This window comes from Fulmarus glacialis, unplaced genomic scaffold (assembly GCF_000690835.1).
Source record: "Fulmarus glacialis isolate BGI_N327 unplaced genomic scaffold, ASM69083v1 scaffold47723, whole genome shotgun sequence".
Taxonomy (NCBI): Eukaryota; Metazoa; Chordata; class Aves; order Procellariiformes; family Procellariidae; genus Fulmarus; species Fulmarus glacialis.
In genome coordinates, this window is record NW_009205728.1 from 1 (window position 1) to 21,174 (window position 21,174).

At 37.5% G+C, this 21,174-nt stretch overlaps 1 protein-coding gene across 1 annotated transcript; it reads right to left on the reverse strand.

Annotated features, from left to right (window-relative positions):
• Positions 1-1,553: 1,553 nt before the first annotated feature.
• Positions 1,554-19,704, reverse strand: LOC104071371 (disintegrin and metalloproteinase domain-containing protein 9-like). The gene is made up of 21 exons (XM_009575486.1): positions 19,624-19,704; positions 16,778-16,897; positions 15,525-15,601; positions 14,794-14,872; positions 13,756-13,832; positions 11,939-12,158; positions 11,229-11,300; positions 10,424-10,596; positions 9,843-9,927; positions 8,686-8,807; positions 7,646-7,817; positions 6,602-6,691; positions 5,882-6,077; positions 5,653-5,758; positions 5,280-5,454; positions 4,788-4,868; positions 4,058-4,163; positions 3,014-3,146; positions 2,530-2,593; positions 1,985-2,037; positions 1,554-1,632 (listed from the first exon to the last, which is right to left on the reverse strand). Exons 1-21 carry the CDS (start codon positions 19,702-19,704, stop codon positions 1,554-1,556), a joined length of 2,361 nt encoding a protein of 786 aa, XP_009573781.1.
• Positions 19,705-21,174: the final 1,470 nt, after the last annotated feature.

Here is a 21,174-nt window from a genome sequence, read left to right on the forward strand (position 1 = left end):
GCCCCCTGGTGGGCGGGGCGGGGGCCTCTCCTCAGGTCGGCGCCGGGAGCCGTAGAGAGCGGTCTGGGCGTGTGCGGGAAACAACAGGTTTTAAAAAATTTTATTTTGATAATAAATTCAATAATACATTTTAGTGACCCCAGAAGCCTCAGGCGGCCGAGTGATCCCGGGTCTGCCCAGCGGTGGTCATAAAATCAAGATACTACTAAGCGTGCTGACACCGATGATTTACGTTAAATTATATTATTGTAATATGCTTGTTAATAAGGTCTAAGTGATAGGAATATTTAATTGATAATAACAATTTAAGATTCTAAGGAATTAAGAAAGGCAACACTTCTTTGGAAGACACTCCTTGCCAGTGCAGATCTTTGCCCGCAATGTGTTTTGGGTTCTTCCATTCAGCTCTTCTGTGAAATGACCATCTAAGGGATTAGAAATATTTTCTTGGCGAGGCGATTCCGTAATTTATTCAGTCTTTTTGCTAGTTCATATTCCAAAAGTTTGCATGTGAACATGGTCAGCATGACTTACTCTCCGATGTACAGATTGATCAGTGTCCACAGCTTTGTTCTTGCCAGTGAGTTTTTCTTCACGTAGCAGCTGCTTCTCCATTAGTTGCCATTTTGACAAACTGCGTAACTTCAGACGCTTTCTTTTAAATCGGTACCGTTTTCTAATTGTCACATGTAGAATGACGGAAGTTATCTGTTGCTTTTGTAGTGGAATCAGTTTCTAGCAAAAATCTCAAGCTGTAAGCATTAAAACACTGTTAAGTTGTGTAATGTATCTCCTGATACACCACATTTTTTTATAACAACAGAGATGGCTTGTTTCTTTTAGATGCGGATACGTTATCTACGTAGAGTTCCTTTCCATTGCTAGCGTCCCTACATGAGGTTACTGTTATGAACTACCCGAGCTGGAAAGTAACGCAGCTCGCAGGTAACGAGAGGTGGGATATGGATCCCAGCTTTGATGCGGTTGCACCGAAGACGAGGCTTAGGGCAAGGCGCAAGAGCTGTCTGCGAGCCTGGCACACGGGGTGCCGCTGCGTTCGGCAGGCGCACGGAGGTCCCCGGCAGCACGCTGCCGAGAGGACAGACCAGGAGGTAGGCAGACTCCGGACTTCCCAAAAGGTCAATCTACCTTCTCATTTTCACAGCAGCGTATGACAAGGGGTGAATAAATTATGTCTGTAAATAACTGAATTAACTTCTTTTTGGTCTGCAAGTAAGGCTACACTTCAGAAGAGTCCTGTTCTCTGATGCTGTTATAGATTTAATATAACAAGAGTTGAACTTCAGGCTTCTGATTTAAAAAAAAACAAGAGGTGAGGTAAAAGAGGCACAAATACAGCCAGCAGCAATTAGCACAATAATGGGATGTTACAAAATCTGTGTTCAGTGCCTCTTAGCATCAAGTCTTTTCCAGAGGTACGTGCTTTCAGAAGGCGTGTTGACTGCATAAGGAGAGGAATGGAAGATTGCAATCTTTAATTTCTTTCACACCAGTTACTTGTCAGAATTGGTTGAGGGTTTCCAAGAAACTTTTCAGGCAGCCGGTCTAGGTGGGACGGTGAGTCGTTGAGGCCCTGAAGGAACTGCAGGAAACTGGGTTTGTACTGGCTGCCTGAAGTGTGGAAAACACATTTTGTGAAGTATGTAATGACTTGAGACAACTGATATTTCTAAACTGGTTCTTTGCCATTTTTAAACAGTTGCTAGCATTTATACATATATTTAACTCTCTCTGCCCCTCCCTCTTCCTCTCCCTAGTAGCATTTACATGTCCTGTTATGCTGTTTTCTATACAAGCAGTAAAACACTATTTCTCCCTCAAGTATTTAATCTATTTTATCTCATATGATGCTGCATGAAAAATCTTCCTAAGCAGGACATGGACATTAGGAACTTCACTTACAATGATACAGCAATGTAAACGTAGCAAACATGAAGTAAAGAAGGTTTTAAATACCACAAACCTTGGACCAGGGAAATGCGATACGGTAAAAAAATGAGGACTTGATGTGGCAGGCTGGAAAAGATGTCGCAGAAAATCAAGTTAACAAAACCCACAGATTTCAAAATGTGGCTAATTATTCAGTGTTAACCTAGTGGTATTTTAGAACTAATTTTCATTTCCTGTGGCATTCTTCATTTTCTCTTGCAACATTTTGTTTTGATAATTTTTATTTTGTTTCATCAGAACTAGATCCACAGCCTGGCTAAGTATCTTCTGTGGTATTTGGCCACAGAATTCAGAGTTCAATCTTTGGCCACTCTGCTAAGTAGCAGCCTGTTCCATCCCATACTACTCACAGCCTGTGTTGACAGGGCAGGCAATAAAGCTCATACTTACCCAAACAGAAATCCTGTCTAACACATTATAAATTATTTTAAATACTTGGAAATTCAGATGGTTTCAATGTATCAGAAAGCCACAGTCATCAGTAACTATATTAGAGAAAAGGCACTGTATAATTTGGATTACTCAACATGAAATAATGCAAGTATGCATCTATCTCACCTGACTATTTCCTGTGTTATGACTTGGTCTGTTATTTTGCTTTGGTTGCTGCACATGGTTATCCCTGAAATAAAAAACACATCATCAGGCAAATGCCCATTTGGTTTGATGACCTTCAGGGATGCTTTTCAAGGGACAAGGCTACAGCTCGGAGATCTGGATTCTGTTTCTGACTCCACCCCTTTCTGGCCTTGGCAGAACTTTTCAATATGCTATGTCCATGCAATACAATCATCAATAACAATTAGGAAAGTGCAATGAATTTCGGGAAAAAATGCTTGAGAACTGACAACTGGAGTGTCTGGATTAAACTACCTAGTAGCAGGGTACAGGCTATTAAGCTACTTACTACTACTAATAGCAGGGAAGTCTTTTCTTTTAGGAGGTATGGAATTTGTATAGATAAAGCGTCTAACTGGCTTACTGAATTAGTCTGGAGCATGCTCTCAAGTGTCAAAATACACATTTGTAGTAAGTGAAATACCTGTGTTGTCGTCTACTTTTCCTGCAAAACTTTCTTTTTATTGCATCCCGCTTGATTACTGCTAGTACAGTAACAATTACTATTGGCAACACAAGGAAGAAAAAAATAAGCAGACCATCGCGAAGTGATGTATCTAGAGAAAAAGAATTGAAATCGTGTAAGATAGTAATCTCGTTTAACCTCATATTAAAGCTTTTTTTTCCTAAAAACACCTTTCTGTTGCAAAAACTACAATCTTCAAATTATTATAGATTAAAACTAGTAACTCCACTGAAGTTTATAAAATGCTATGCTCAGAAAAGTAGGATTTGGCCTTATGTTATGTGCTATGATCAGAAAAGTAGGATTTGGCCTTATGTTATCACAAGTTCTTTCTGCCTTACCCACCCCATGTTGTATGATATACAAACTTTTTCCTTTTCCATATATTTTTTCAAGAATTCTAAAGCAGACGATTTTGTATTTGCTTACCCACAATTGATCTGCATGTCTTCTTTGTCTTCCTAAGCTATTAATAAATACAACACATTTGCATGGTCTCTCAGTCTGAAGGCCAGCAAAATCTGCTCCATTTTCCCTTTGCAGAATTTCATGGCTCTTACATGAGCCAGCTGCTGCTTGCTGCACGCACCTCCTTAACCCCTTTCATTTCTGTGAGACCCTTTCCATATATAGAGGGTGCTGGTTTCATTTTCAAGCTATAGTCTTCCTCTATTACATCCATTTTATCAGAACTCTGTTTTAAATACCTAAGTAAATATCTAAATATCTAACTATTTAAAAAATGTAACAGTAATTCTAAGCAACTAATGTATTGCTTTTTATCTCAGGCGAAATAGAAGTCAAATTCTCCCTTGGACCAGCTTCCTTGATGTCTGCAAACCTACACATCAGATAATAATGTTTGTTCTTGAACTCAGTCCATAACTAAGTGTCCCATGCAGTAGAAAAAAACAGTTGAAAAGAGACTGAAAAAAACGTGTTATTAGTAGGTTATTTTATCAGACACTGGGGACAGAACAAAGGCCTGTTTCACTATCCTACCTATGTGAGCTGGACCACTGTCAACACTGCCACCGTAGCCTGGCTGGTTACAGAACGGAGGCACCCATCCAGAATTGCAGTGGCAGTTCCCGTTGTTGTTACACACCTACAGTCAATACAACAGGGATTAATCAAACAAACAACGCCATTCTGGAAACGGCCACTTTCAACCTCCAGTATATATTTGGAGTTACACATTAAGAATCGCACATGGAAACAAGAAGTATTGCATAGCATTGCGTAGAAATACATGAAGTATTAACTGGCAATAAGCTCTCCCCCTCTTAACATCCCAAAACACGGAGTGATACTGATACCAGAAGTTCCTCCTCTATAGAAGTTAATCTTCGTTATTTGCCTGCAATAGATTACAGTCCAAAGAACAACTCAGTTTTACAACCTTTGGACTCCATTTTCATTTTTCATATAGAAATATATAAATCAGGAATCACTAGACTGTCCTCCTTAGAGGAATATTTTCCTTTTACAACTTGACAGCTCAGTAATATTAGAAAATTCCCTAGGGAAATTCAGAAGAAATGTCTTTCAATGTTAGTGCTAAGAGGTTTACAGTATACTGGCAACATGAATTACAGATAAAAAAGTGGACTTAACTTTTAATACAGATCAGAAAAAAACAAAGCCATCTGGCCGGTTATTGCTTTTATGCAGGGATTTTGTACCTATCTCTGTCATCTAGAAACAGGGCATGAAAACACCATCTACTCACCCCGTTATCATTACACTTCTGCTTTACATCACAGCTGTAGCCCAGATGAATTGCATCAACACATTCAAAATCTACACAGGCCTGGAAAAAGTAATTAGTGTCTTTCAAACACTTAAAAAAATCCCATCCTTTTATAAATATACTATATAAATGTATATGTTTACAAGTCTACAGCTTTTACTTAAGTGTCAAGAAAAAGGGCTGATACAACATTCAGTACTTCACAATTTTGTAGCTGTATTTGTCTCAGATTTTCTTAAGTCTGTGGATGCATTTTGATGGAGTAATTTGAGTAACTGATAATGTAGTTCACTGATTTGTAGCATCCCAGTTTTTGAAGAGCTAATTAATTGTTTGCATGTGTATATCTCAAAAAGCAGATTTTTTATTATATTATGCCATACAAATAAGGGAGCTATGTAATGCTTTTGAAAGTTAAGAGCTTTCCAGTTGGTGGAATATATTCTGTAATGCTGCCGTGATTCACCTTACCTTCTTTTCTCCACAGGCTGTTCCATCATGAACTTGAGCAGGATCAGGGACATCTGATCCCAAGTCAAAGTCGGAAGACCAGCATAAAACCCCAGATGCGTTATTGACAACACTCCAAGCAGGAAGATTTTGAAGACTAACAGATGTGCACTGGAGCTTGCCGCAGAGACTATGCCTGTATTGAATGAATGACACTCAGAGACAAGGTGAACAGAAAAAAACCAGTATCAATGCAAATACACCATCCAGTCAAACTTTTTAGCTTGCATTTCAAGGAGATATTCTTTTAAATCTCATGCTCTAAGAGTTTGTAACAGAATATATTTTTTACATTGAAGATTTTAGAGTTAGCTTTTATTTGCTGGTGACTTACTGAACAGGACATTTCTTGTACACTCCACCTCTCATTCCACAGTTTCCAAACCTATCTCCTTTAATATTCGCTCTTTCAAAGCATACATCAGGTGCTTTTCGTGCCCCTGTACAAAAAATAGTGAATCTTAGTCGGCCACTACACTGTCTTAAAAATAGGAGAAAGAAAAAGAAAAATCAGAAATGTCTATTAGGAGACTACAAGTCTTTACATTAAATTATAAACATACCTTTTCCATATATAGATTCGCATTGTGAATCAAAACTCTGGCATACTCCATAGTAGCAATATGCCTTCATGTTGTCGCATGGGTAACCATTCATCATATAAACGTCGTCTGGACAGTAGGCATTGCTTCCATTGCAGTATTCAGGTAGATCACAGAAATCCATTTTCGACCTGCACTCTGCTCCTGCCACTTTAAACTAGAACCAAAGAGGAATGCCACCCTACTTTTATTTTGCAACAGCAGAAGTTCTGACATGAAACAATGACAACTAGGAACGTTTTGTGATTGTAAGGCAGGCCAAATAGTTTTTCAGGTGAATATCTAACGAATATCCAAAACTTCCCTCGGTTTCATATGGTGTAGCTATAAAGTTTATGAGCTGAGCCTGCAGAGGACTTGGGTAGATCGTACAAATGCGTACACAAGTACAAATTAAAAAGCAGCCAACTATAGACTTTGGAGAAGCTTGGTGTTGCATAATGGAGATCACTGAGTCCCCTGATTGCTCCTGCCTCCTACGAGGGATGACACAGAGATGACATTGCATTTCTAAGCTACTGGCCAAGAGTTGTTAGATACAAATTCTTTGGTTACATGCTCTCTACTGGTGAATGTAGTTTGATAATGTGAAAGTATGTCAAGAGTACTATGATAGCTCTTTTCAAACATTAAAAAATACTAGTAAATAGTATCAATTTATCTTAATAAAACATAGCCTACCTTGCAATTTTTGCAGCACAGTCCTTGAGCGCATTGCGATCCAGGCGTGAGTTTGCAGGTTGCAGCATCACAACAAGGGTTAGTACATTCCTGAAGAACAACCATGGACAAGGGGACACAATGTTTTTACCTTGCTACATAGCTAGGAAAGTACATCATCAAACCAAGTGCGTGGATAAACCAAACTTTAAACACACCATCTCTCTTGTGTGTTCCGAGGTTGACAGGCCTCTTCTCTAACAGAAACCAGCATATAGTTTGGCTGTATTTTTTACCAGAAGTCATCAGAAAGAGATATGTTTTGATGTGTTGTGGCATAGGGATATAGGATAGGTTTACACTTTAAATGGACACTAAAAGAAGCAGAACACTTTGGTTTTTAAATAACACTTCTTATCACTCCTCCCCTCATCTTATTCTCCACTATGCTAGCAGTTTGATGTAGAGAAATGTTGGCATCTTTTCATGACTTAGAAGAGGGCCTATACGATGGAACCTGGGTTTGCTGACAGCCTTTTGATTTATTGGTGTCTTTTCTGAGACGCTTTTATATTCTAAAGAACGAGTCAATATATCCCATTCTTTGAGGGACATTTTGACAATGCAAATAGGACAAACAAAAGTAATTTTGTTGTGGGCTAAGCTTAAGGGTTACACTTAGAAACCTGTAAGTGCTCTATAAATGAGCAATCTCTTGTATGTAACAGAAATATCCATGTTGCTAAAACCAGCACAAAAAACAATGGTGTTTCTACATACTCTTCACTGAAATGCTCTTCTTTCTTAGGCATTGGTTCAAAGTTCTGTGAAGTCCAGTAGCCCTTAACTGAGTTCATATCAAAATCAAAGTATGATTTTAGGCTTTTTCTAAAATTTATCTTCACATTGTTTGCAAAAATGTAAATTTACAAGGAAAACTCCTCAGATATTAATGCAAATCAGGTATACCAAAAGGCCAGTGTTATACAACAAGTATAATATAATATAATATAATATAATATAATATAATATACAACAAATATCCAGTTGAATTTAATTCATTACCTGCGGTTTGCCACAGTCACATTCTTCATCGTTATCGACCACATTATTACCACAGACAGGTTCCTTGTAAACATTACTTGTTTTGGGAGGATTTCTAAGGCAGTTTCCACCTCCATTTAGAATAAAGTTCTCAAAATCATCAGCACTGCAGGTGCTGAAATTCCTGGATCCACTGGAAAGCATAATATTATTTTTGTATTTTTAATATTTTGCTTACAGGAAAAAATACAACTCAAGACCTTAAAATATTGTCAATCTATAATAAATACTGTGTTTAGGAGATCATGAGATACTTAATTTTTACTTTATTTTGCATTAAAGTACAGTACTAGAAGTTAAAAATACTATATATAACATAAATGCAAGTACTTTCAGAAGAAGAGATCATCAGATTATCCATTCTGGTGTCCTATATAAAACGGGCCTTAGAAATTCCTTGTTGGTACTGAGTCTAAAAATGCTTGATTAAAAATAATTTCCAGAAAGACATTCACCTTAACTTGGAGTCCCTAAGAACTCAGGAATGCATCTTCTTATAGTAGTTTTGTCCAGTGTTCAATTACCCTGATTTATTAATACAAATGTGGATAGGTAAAATAATATGATCTTTTTCTCTTACGGGGAAGCCAAAGAACAAATGAACTGAAAGAAATCTAGGCTGATAGTTTTTGTTTAAATTAACAGTTAAGAGAATCTGTGTGAAGGATGCATGTTTGCACAAACCCAGTGAATATATGTAAAGCTTTCTCAGCAGGGTAAAAAAGAAAAAGCAACAAATTATCATTAAAAAAACCCAAGAAAATCCAAAGAAGTTTTTAGGAATGCTACAAATAATGACTGGATCAGAAAACAGGTAACATTTCAAATAAATTAAAATGATGTGAAGATCTAAGTCAGTGAATTCACCTCTGTGGTTAAACTTTTCAAACAACTCCCCATTCACAAAAGTTCTTCAAGATTCATGGGAGTTTCACAGCTTATAAGGCATAGTCACTGCAGGTAAATAACAAGTATTAAAATAAAATAACTGGAAAGCTTACTTATCTGTGCTGTGCATAACACAGGATGCAGGACACCTTTTATCATCATGTTTCATTCCAAGATTATGCCCCAATTCATGTGCAACTACTGTAGCATGACGTAACACATTGTTATGATTCAACTAATAAAAAGAATCAGTGTTAAAAAATATAAACCTAAAGACATTACTAAGTTGCTACCTACCGATTTATTCAAGCCACAAGTCTCTCAGAGGCTATGAAGACAGAATACTAAATTGTATTGCAAAGCCAAAGCAGCAAGGACAATTTGTCACTGTTTTTTCAGTAGGGCCAGATTCTGCCACTTTTTTTCCCATTAGGATCATATTCTGAATAATGACACAGTTAATCAGTCATAACACTGATTTCAATGGAGTCTTCAAAGACAAAAAGACAAAGACTGTTGAAGAACAGAATCTGCCTCTAAGATTGTCCATGATGTTGTGGCATCCATATTGTAAGGACAGGAACCTCTGGAGATACTGGTGCTGCCCCAAGGGTGAAGGAGAAAAAACTAGTTTCTGGCTAATTTTGCCAAATTTAAAATTCTTGCCTGTTTACAGCCTCATTGTGGAGAATTCCAGACACTTTAGAATAGAGTGCATTATGTTCACTGTCTATCCATGCAAAGAGGAAAAAAATACACATTATTTTGTAGATGCATTCCCATCCCAAAAACACTGTGGTTATGAACCTTAATGGTACAAGAATGGGCTTTTCTGATACAACCTTGAGCTAGCTGAATTACAAAAAGGTGATAAAAAAATTATTTCAGGACTAAATCAGCCAAATGGACTGGAACGTGATGAAGAGAGAAACTGTAAAAAACTTTTTTTTTTTTTTTGATGTAAGTATAAAAATATGCACAAGTCTTTACATCAGAAACCCCATGAAAGAAAATGTACCAGTCCAAGACCTGAGTGACTTGAGCAAATAGGTCAACAAATTGCACATTATTTATTTAGGATGTTCTGGAAGGTACCTCTGTGGAAGCAATGTCTGGCAATAGCAGTAGCTACAACTCTGGGTTGTGTAAACGCACAGGGGAAAGCCTTCCAATTGTTCAGCTACCTCTTGGTCTCACTGGCAGCATATCTATAATAGTTTAGCAGCTCCTGTGCTAGTTTCTTCCAATAACTACAACATTATGTACTTACAGTGCTGATTGACCCTCCCTGGACCTGTGAGCAGACGGTACCCACAAAAGCCATTCCAATGGATCCACCATAAGAGCTTCTCCCTCTGCAACAAAAGCAGTTTGAAGGTATTGTTGAAAGAGGGGCTGGAAGTTCACGATTTCTACTAAAAGACACTGATGAGTTTGAAACAAATACTGCAAGTCAAGAGCTGGTCTTTTTGAAGTCAAGAAGAAATTTATCATCATATCAGGGTTTTACTGTAATAAATATTGAACATCTGAATAACAGAGCTTGAAAATAATGACCAATAACCTAAATCTGCTGTCAGTGCTTCTGAGTTCACAGAGTCACAGAATGGTTGAAGTTGGAAGGGACCTCTGGAGGTCATCTGGTCCAACCCCCCTGCTCAAGGAGAGCCACCTGGAGTTGATTATCTATAAAGAATTTATTACACTTTCTTGACATTTTTCCAGGTTAAAACAGTTTGGAAGTTGAGTGAATTTTAGTCTAGTTATATTTTCATCCATACACAAACCCAAAACCACATACATTAACATCACTGGCAGCATGGCTAGTTCTTCCACTGAATGAACACTTACATTATAAGATGGCTAACATCATTTCGTGATCGTTTAAGAAGATCTTTCTGTCTCCAAGAAACAAATCTACTCAGTACATCTCCAGCTGAACCATCCATTACAGATATGTGGTTTCTATCTGTCCAGATCTCTAATCCAACCAAAACAATCTGAATGTTTAATGCTCTATACATCTGAAAAAAATACAATGATAATTACTGTCCATCAATCTGTTTCAACTGAATTATGAAAGATTACATCACTACTACTGTAAACATTAAGCTGAACATAATGACTGAGACATAACTTTCGTTTCTTTGAATAATTAAGTTTGATGTGAGGAAAGAATATGTGACTGAAGGCAATCTACTTCATGAAGGTAGCTAAACATATCTTTCAGTTGGAGAAGTTGGAAAGACCACATTCATTCATTTCCTTAGCTAATTGTCTTGAGGAGAAATTGGGAACAGATGATCAGAGAGCTTATGGAATTGTTCACAGCACTGACAGTTTGCTTAATAAAAAAGAACTACATACATGAGAAATACTTTTCCTGGAAATGTAAAACCTACTGGAGACCTCACACTCCTGGAGCAGCCAAAGCCTGGGAGCACAGAGAAGTGGTTTAAAAACATCTTGCATCTCTCCCTCTGTTTACACCTCTATAAGACTTGTGCATGGATTCATGAGGTGCCTTAAATATGTTACAAATTGCTGTATAACTTCCAAATACAGTTTCAGAACATAATTGTTCAGATTTACTGCATTAGCTGTTCTTTTGAAAACTACGATGAACTACTGCATCTCAGCAAATTATCTGACTTACCCCATCAACGTAATTAATCAGCTCAACTGTTTCCTTTTGCACCGCAGCAGCATCAGACTTCTTCAGCAAAAACTGTAAAATATCATATGAGAATATCAGAGAAAAAATTTAATGGTTTAATAAAATGTATGTAGCATTGGATAAAATCGTTACCCTGTTGTTATCCACAACCACAAATAATTCCACATAGCTCTTCTGTGGCAGGACAGCTCGCTTCTTCTGCAAATTAGAAAGCACAATAAGTTAACATAATGAGTTCAAGGTTTTTTTACTTATCTTTCTCATGAATGTCATGGATTTATAAAGCAATTTTGCATTTTTTAATGTGGCCTATCAATTTGCCTTAGATTTCCACATAAATATCTGTATGTCAGTAATTCACTTTTGCACAGACACTGGGATACATGAACTGAATGGTAGCTTCATGCCTTTCACATCCTTCCCACAACTGTCTTGGGCAGAGCCCTGCTCTTCTGCTAAAGGATTGCTTCAAGCTATGTTAAATTCCCATTGTGCTGTTCTTCTGTTTCAGAGTAGCAGTACTCCCACCTGTTGGGGTCCATGAAAATGAAGGCAACAAGGAAGTGGCCTGCCAGGCCAAACCCATCTGCAATGATACCATGCCAAAGCAAGAGCTCTGGAGGCCCTTGGCTGCTGGAACAGACTGAGGAGAAGGCTTGGACTCAAGAGAGAAACAGAAAGGTATTTACCCTCAAAAGCTTTTCTCTGCTAGAGGTACTATTGGATAAAAATGCATATTTCACAGACTGCTTCACAAACATCTTCTCGTGATGAAGGCTGCCATTCAGCACACCACATTGGAAGGGGATATCCTGCATATCTTCTAACTGGTAAAACATGTGTTCAAATGTGCTGGATGTGTAGAGCGGCTCCATTCCATACCATTTGCCACCAATGTAGAGAATTCCTCTAATAATCATAAAAGAATGAAAAATTATTCCACAATTTTTCCCTCATGTTTATAACTAGGTGAGTGAATGACAGCTGGATACTTAAAAACTAAAACTGTTCATACCATGTTGAAATAAATTATTATCTTAAATTATCTTAATATAGGGGGTAAGTTCAAATGCCCAACAGGATCTCAAAAGACAAACCAGAACTTATATAAAATACTCAATCGTACACAAGTGTGGGCTCCTTGAGTCAGTTAGCGGGCAAGCCAAATTGTTACTAAATGAGTCTGGATTGTGGGTACAGAGCTGATGCAAAGGGTCTCTTTTAGTCCTTATCTCTAGTCTCATTCCTAGCCCCATGCAGCCAAAGTAATCTAGCATTTTAGAAAAAGATATCTTCTAAGACAGAGAGAGAGGCTAAAAGCAATCACCAGGGTGTTTATGAGGGCAACAGCAGTATTGCACTGCTGAGTGCAGCTAAGTATAAAGGTTTTACATCTGTCCATGGCTCAGAAACACCAGGTACATGCCCATTTGCTGTACCAGAATCTTTCAGAAGCTATTATCTTGTTCTGCAGAATCTCAAAACTATATTTAGAACAAGAATTCTCTAGTTAATATCTTGTGAAAGAAGGTCTTCAAAAATGTGAGTACAAGGTAACCAAAGGATTTGAGTCTGTGTAAGTTTGCAGAACAGACAAAATGAAATATATGTTCTGCTTAGTGAGATCCAGTGTTACCTGAAATACCAGTTTGTGGACCATTTTATTCTTAATTTAAAGGAATGCCAGGAAATGTCATTATTTATTGTGAGTGGCAGCTCACTGTGATACTATACGTGAAAGGTATGTGGGTGAACTTTATTCCATTTGCCTCTTCCTGCTTGTGAAAAAACCATCAAACTGAACAAGGCTACTACAACTGACAAGTATATCCAAAGTCCAGCTGAAGAGCCAAGCTCGGTGAGCACAGGGGAGCATGGAGACACTCTAAGCACATTCTGAATATCTGCACAATTTGCTGTGCATGCCATCTCATTTTGCCAACTCACATGGACTGATTCTGTGGGAGAACACCACCATCTTTTATGCATTAATCTAGCCCGTTTATGTTTCTCAAATAAATGCAATTTTCTTGTATTTGAAACACAAAAAATTGTTTCAAATTTGGTCAAAACTTTTTCCACAGAAATGGTTTTTCTTTTGAAACATGCCCATTCATAAGACAGAATTGTTCGCAGGAGTGTGTTAAGTTTAGCAAAAGCTTCATCAGCGTTTCTTCTAGAGAGGTACCTCTGGTCCACACATTCGCACCAAGTAATAGAGGCCCCAGTTCATACCCATGTTCTGCCTATCTTTGGATTATGCTCTCTCTCATGTTATCTTCTTCTGTGAAGGGATTTTGGAAAAGGGGAAAAAAGTGGTAGTTGAGGGAAGATATAAAACCTCTAAAGAGTTTCAGCTTCATCAAAAGGCGAAATATATAAAAAAGATTGCAAGATAGGATGGTGTTTTCTCTCCAGCTGTATGATAAATAGCAACTGTTTTTTTACTGTTTTACTCTGGTACTGCACAGTGAACTTTCCTGAAGTAAAAAGCAAGAGGTAATACCTAAGGCCATCGCATGTGCTAAGAGCAAGCATTGAGTCAGCGATTCCTTCAACAGTGCCATGATAATAACAGTGTGTCTGAAATGCAACAAAACCACATAATTAATGACAAAATAAGATTGTTGCCTTCAAATACAAACTTATTTTCTAACCAATCTTTTTATTTGCATGACATTAAGGCTGGCTGTTACAAATTTACAGAGTTCCCTATTCTAAAAGTAATCCCAACCTTCTTGGAGTAAAATATTCCTGGATACGAGTACCTACAATAGCACTTGCTCCCTTGGTTCTAGAAAACAACCAGATTTTTAGTTTAAGCCATCACCATCTTTTAGTGAAATCTTTTCATCTACATTGCTCATCCTGTTCTTAAACAGACTCCTCTCAAAGGCTGATCTGAGATCATCTCCCTTGCGCAAAGCACCCAATTAAGTCTAACTGAGCTCACATGCAGTTGAAAGTTGAAATTAAATTCAAAGGTATTTATAAGGCTTGTTTGATGCAGGACCTAAAAACTATAGAGCTTTGATGCTGCCATTGTACCTTTAATTGCATACTATGCAAAGGCGACCTAATCAGGTAGCTCAAATTCAGTCTTGGCATAATCTCCTGGCATCTCCTTTCACACCTCGGAAAACAGTGATGCTGTATCACCATAAACAGCCCACTCCCTCATAAGACGTAGAACCTTATGTTTTGTATCAGTGGTAACTGTTAAACAGCGATGCTACAAATATGAAAACTCACAAAAGCCTCTTTCCCAGCAAATATATTTTTCTTCTGTAAGATACTTTATGTGCATCACTAGCATTTTCCCCTCCACTGCCAAAAATGTAAACAATTTTCACTGTTCTATTATAGAGATTTGAAGAATGGTTGTGCATTCACTTTTGCTTTGAAAATATGTTTAGATATGTACACATCCTTGTTGTTGTCCTCAGTTCTATCAAATTGTTAGTATGGCTTCAGTTCATAAAGATTGGCTTCCCTGGTTTGAGGAAACTCTTAAACAAAAGGGGAATTTTATTGTGTATGATACCTTGTTTTTTGATTGTGTTGCCTCCAGTTTCCCATTTTCCGCATATGTATATAGCATAAAATCTTCATTAACAAGCTTTCTGGAAACAAAAATAAACTACTGCTCTTTTAACAGTCTATAAAGCAAGAAATAAGTGAAGAATCCTAGTAAGTACTACATTCTGTTAGCAGCACACTCATCCTAAATTATTATTAAAATCCACATATATGAAACAAAATACCTCAAAAATGAGCTGCATTATTTGGAAAATAAGTTTTTTTAAATACTTTAACTAAAATATCCATAGAGTAGGACCTGAGCAGACTATGTTATATCAGGCTTGGACTATTACAGGCTCAGGAATGAGGAATAACAGAAATAGACAAATTGCTTCAAATATAACATGGCTAACAACTCTCCCCTACCTGCTACTAAAGAGCTAACAATGAGCTGAATTCTAATTTTCCATAAGGATTTTCTGAAATCTACTATCGTGTGGTGCTGATAAAAAAATAATCAAAATAAATTTCTGCACAACTAGAAAAAATATTATTCCCTTCTATTTGCAAGCTAGTACCATAACAGACACACTATTTAACAGAGTCATTTTGTAATTACTACAATCTGCCATTTAAATGGTTTCTTCTGAATTTTTTCAGTATAAAAATACTTGTCTGTATTTTTATAGTCTGCATACTATATGCAACTAAATCCCAAGACGGAATGATTTCTTAGAACACTCTATCACATACTTATTTTTCTTCAGTTTTAGGAGGTATGTTCCATTTCTGGTTTTAATTGAGTATGAAAGATTGTCATCTGAATGCTCCTGAAAACAGAACAAGAGATATCACTTAATTAGGTGATTTTCTACTTGGTTGTGTCAGTTCCATGTTTTCTTTGACAACAGAAGTCCAACTACTAAATATGTCTTAAGTATTTACCGGATTTACAAAACACACTTTCCTAGCCCTCATGCCTTTCAAAGTCTCAGCAGCACGCTCTACATTCTTTCCTATGGAAAGTTTACATTCTACTAAGCTATAAATTTTTATGTAGAAGACAGAATGAAAAAGTACACAAACTACACAAGAAATTAAATACGTCTGCCATTAGAGATTTGTAGAGGGAGTGTAGAAGATATAAAGTCTGCAGAAAAATTGAAGTGTAAAATTTGTGGTATTAAAAGAACAAAAAAGAAGTGTTAGTAAAGCTAAACCTAGACTACCATGCTGTAGTGCTATCGGCTTAGGAACAGATGGTCCTGAGATGCTAGTGGAGAGGACGTAGATACAGCTTGGATGAAGGCGGCCAGACTTGGTTCCCCAAGAAGGACACAGCCCATGTATGCACTCTTTGACCAACTACCACATCATGTTTCATGACACTCCTTATGTAAATCATCGGCAGCCGGATGAACGACTCACAGATTCCTTCCTTAACCAGTTTGCATAAAGATGACTAATGCTATTTCATTAACAGTTACTTCAGTAATGGAAGTCGGTATCTGGAACAAAGGTAAGTTACTTCAGAACGGAAGAATTAAGGCTCAGATCTTTCTCTTTTAACTAATTCATTTAACCTATGCGACTCTGTGGGACCATTTCTACAAAGTAAGCATCAGCCCTTTAGGTGCTACATGGTTGAAATCCTCTGGTTATCCAAAGACCAGGTACAACAAGCAAAAGAACATATGTTAGTTCAAGTTTGAGTTCAACATCTAATCTGACTCAGAGGAAATGGAAATATTCTTTTTGTTCCTTCCCACTCTGTCTGTTAACAGAGACTAAGTTTGAAAGATGTTAACTTAGAGTGTAGTCACAGACCTTTGTGGGAACAAATTTACTCTAAACTAGTTGAAAACACTTAAGAATCTGAAGAGATAGTGCACATTTCGCAAAAATAATTTATGTATACTATACATTATGTGTGTCTGTGTGTAATATAGGCCAATATTGTGAAAAACAGCAACATCAGAAGAAAAAAATCAGATAGAATAACAAACCTCATGAAAAAATGGGTGACGTTTCTCTCTGTTTGTCAGACTTCGAGGAATAATTATTTCTAATGTAGAAAGTCTGGATGTCTGTTCAGAAGATACATCTAAAAATAAAGTTTGAAATTTCTAAAGAATCAGAAAGGATAAGTAAGACATTATGTTGGCATCTGCACAGATCACTGCTGAAAAATCATTCTGATCAGGCCATAAATGGAGAAAGTAATTTCATCAGTACTGGACCTGACTGCGCATGCTCAGTTTGGTCTATTCTGTCTCTGACAGGGTTCTTGGGTTATGCTGGGAAAGTCACAGAAATCAACATTTTAATTCATGGCCAAGTTACTCTTCATTTCTGAGTGTTTAAACTAAATATATGTGGCCTCATTCTCTGCAGAAATGCTGTTTTGACTGTGTTCAAGGTTAATGACTACACTACCCCAAACACAACCGATGTAAAGTGCTAAAAACTGCAAATTCAAGCAAAAGTTTTCTTAAATAGATGTCCAAGACTGGCTGGCAATCTTGGCCTTAACTCTTGGTCTTAGTTACTTACATTATAAACTGGGATAATAGCTCAAATTTTTCTCATTCCTTCATATAGACAATATCAAACCAAATTAATTATTGTTTGAAACAAAAAAATCCCTCAACCAATATGACAGTAACATAATAGAGAATCCCAAGAACAAGAAAAATAATTAAAAAAATCCCTTCCTGTATTCACTGCATACTTTAATAGTGATGAAGAAATAGTTTAGGAATGGTCAAACTGATTTTAAAAAAGTAACTTCAGATTAAAGCTGGGGTCTTCTGGAGCACACAAAGAAAAACTATCAAATGATTTAAACACAATCTTAATTCTCACAGTCTGCATTATTAACTTTGTAACTTTGTCTATCATTTTTGAAACATTTTTCTTCCATGACCTACACTTTTAACCTGATGTACCACAGAAAATTTATGCAGCTACCTTCTCTGTCCACCCATCTGTCTCCTCACAGTAATTTTTGAAGCAGCTGGCCAGTTAAAATTAACAGTGCAAGAGATGCTAACATCTCAAATAGAATTAAGTTCCTTAAGCTTTGTGAAATCACCTCATTGGTTCCAGGAAGACTGTGCTGATCTGTAAATCTGCAGCAGGGCTCTCTAAGAGTGGCTGATGGACATATAGTACAATTATTTTGAATGGTGGATCCAACTTTGCCAGGATGTTTCAGAACTTGCTAGGCAGAGTATTTGAGAATATTGTATCTCCAGAAGAATACATTCAGTCCCTAAATACACTGGGGAATGTTTTTTACTGATTACAGAGCCATTTGCTGTGGTATTGCCTTCTAGCTACTGTTAGGTCCTGCACTTGCGCATCGTCTCCCTCTTGCTCATGTCTCTACTTCCTCTGTCCTTTCCTTGATTAAATCAACTCCCCCTTCAGCCCTCTCCTTCCATTTAAATCCCTTTACTCGTATTCCTTTCCCCATTGCCCTGAATGAGGAATACTTAGAGTTGTCCTCTGGATATAATTCTGCCACCTGCTGCGTGTATAATCGGCTCACTGCGCTGCCTCCTGCCATTGCCTAATGCTGCATTTTTTTGTTCCAGCAACAGTCAAACCTTTGCAAAAGGTTTGTAGCCTTTCACATTATACCAGAATTATCTCCAGAACATCATGCTAATGCAGGAAGCTAAAGATAAGAAGTCTGCTGAGTATCTGGTTTCAGGTAAATGGTTTTATAAAGATAAAAACAATCTCCAGTGACTTTTTTAAAAATTGTGTGACCCTGAATTCATCTTCCTTTTTCTTGTCTGCTCATCCATCTGGTTTGAGTATTGACTTTGATCAAGAGACAAACCATTGCTTTTAAACAGGTTACAGAATCAACAATAACACAGGTTTTAACAATGAAAGTAGTTTCTTCCTTCTTAAATTGTTCTTTCACAAGGAAACAAAGAGATTTCTTCTCATTTATAGCAGCACAAATTCACCCTCAGCCTCCCACATTCCTGTGAAAGGAATTCATAATTGCAAAGAAGCCACAGAATCACCCATTCAAAGCAAGGAGGAGGATTCTTCAGTGTAACAATGATCTCTACCTATTAGATAACATCAGGATTTTTAAAAGCTAGGTGCAGGTAGCATATGTTTAACATTAAAGGCTGCCATTGCAATCAAAATGTGGTAGTTGCTAGTAGCAAACAGGTCTGCAAAGTATATTGGCACTCAATATTTACTTCTGACTTTGCTCTTAATCTTCAATAATTTTATTATCTAAATCACAAAATCCATTCTGTTACATGGGTTAAGTGCATGTTGAACTAAGAGTGGAAATGCAGTTCCAACAATTTAAATTTTGACACCTGAAAGCAGGAAACTATCTTTAATGCACGTCCTAAAAATACCACTTTCTAAGAAATATTTCAGGTGTTACATCTAAATATAAAATCTGAAGCCAAATCATAAATGGAAATGAGTTAATGAGGAACTAAAACAAAACTGTAGGAATTTGCCTGACATTACTGAAGAAGAAATCTTTTTCTACAGTCTTTACTATTGATGAGAGTGACAATAACTGCAGTTGTCACAACCAGCGTCCTGTAGGGAAGATGATGTATTTACATATCTGCTACATCCTGGAGAAGAAAACCACAAAAGAGCTCAACTATAAAAAGCTTCAACCTGTAATCTTTTCCAGACACTTTTTTTCTTGAACAAGAATTTCTCAATTAGCAAGTCAGCTAATAGCCTAATACTTGGGGAGAGCCGTGACTCAATTTGAAAGGTGTGCATCATTATGATCACGACCGGAGAGTATACAAGAAGACTTGGAGAAACTTTCTGAATACATAACAAAAACTGAAAGCTTACCTTTTAACCAAAAAGGTTTTCCAGTTAAAGTTAGTCCAAAAGTGAACAAAAATAGGCTGTGTTTTAACATGACTAGATTTCCCGGAGAAACTACTACAGTATCCGAGCAGACACTGTGTACCTGGCTGGTAGCTGCTCCACGCAGGAGAACGAGAAGAACGAGAACCGTCTGCTCCAAAGGTAAACAACAGAAAAAGCACTCTGATACTTCATCTCTGCTAAGGAAACGGGAAGTAAAATTTAATCCATTAGGCTTGCAAAAAAACTGGTTAGACAGCTTAATGCAAATAAAAACCAGAACGTTCTTAAATGTTGATTGGAGAAAGAGCACCAACCCATGCTAGGACCAAACTGGTTTATTCTAAAGGACTTTGATACCACGGTGAGATCATATGAGATTAGAAACATAAAGTATTGCTACCAACGGATACAATGTTTAGGATATTTATGCTGGCTATTGTCAGCTCAGTAAAAAACTCTAGCATAAAATCTACTCTTCGAAATTTCAGCTTGTTCTTTGTTTTCCATTTTTTCATCTTTACTTTAAAAATATCAAAAATACAATGCATATGAACACATGGAAATCCCCCAAACACATGGAAATCCCCAAAACAGGGATTTTACCCAGTCCATTCCATGCTAAAGATATTTCTTCTCACCAAAAGTCTGTAATTCTGTGCAGCTCATCGCTCTTCCAGGATCAGAATAATCTCCCGAGGCGTCATGCAACCACATTGTCACCCATAGCAGAAAAGAAACCTTTCTAAAACTGGATGAATTTGCAGTGCATTTCAGAAGTATCCAGCACATTTAGAAAATCAAAAAGGAGACTGATAACAACAGTTTTTATGCTAAAACATTCACATTAATTAATTTTAATTAATTAATTAAAACAGAGAAAATCCATTTTTTCTATTGCTAGTAAATCACGTAAAACAATTGCTTAAGTGAAAAAAAAGCAGAGATGTCAACTGCATTTGTAACATTAGCTTGTATAAAGCCTGTTCAAGTCCATCTTCCTATTTTCACAGACCTAATTAATGTTCCTCAGCCGAGCACCAAGCAGAAGAACTCGATGTCCGCCTTCCCTGGGTTTATGTCTGTACCGCAGTGTCAGGAGCAGCTTTCCCCGACTTCAGAAGCTGGGATCCTACTGAAAATTAAATGAACCCAATCTTTTATTTATAGTCTCTCTCCTATGTGGAACACTATTAGCATGCAACTCGGAAGAGAGAATTCCGTTGCTCCAAATTTGGCTATTTTATCAAGCTCCGTAGCACTGACATGCTTTCAAGGCTTTTCCATCTCTCCGAGAGCGCTTTATTTTATTAGAAAAAGGACTAATACTGGCTTTTGCCCGCACTGTGGGTGTTATTTCGACGAGACCGCCCACGAGCGGCCGCTCCCCTCCGCGTCAGCCCTTGCTGCCCGTGGGAGGGCGAGAGGCGGGACGTGGGCCGGGCGAGGGGATCTCCTCAGCTCCCTGAGGAGGCCGAGGTGGGGCGGAGCCGCTGGTCCCGGAAGGGAGGCGCCGGGCAGG

What these genes read in the sequence shown, in the direction of transcription:
- LOC104071371 (XM_009575486.1), bottom strand. Translation starts at nt 19,704, where the DNA reads ATGTTAAAACACAGCCTATTTTTGTTCACTTTTGGACTAACTTTAACT. An exon ending in AGGGAGGGTCAATCAGCACT is followed by an intron (nt 8,808 to 9,842) that starts GTAAGTACATAA and finishes TCTTTTTATTAG; the next exon opens with TTGAATCATAACAATGTGTT. An exon ending in TGTGCTGCAAAAATTGCAAG is followed by an intron (nt 6,078 to 6,601) that starts GTAGGCTATGTT and finishes CTTTGGTTCTAG; the next exon opens with TTTAAAGTGGCAGGAGCAGA.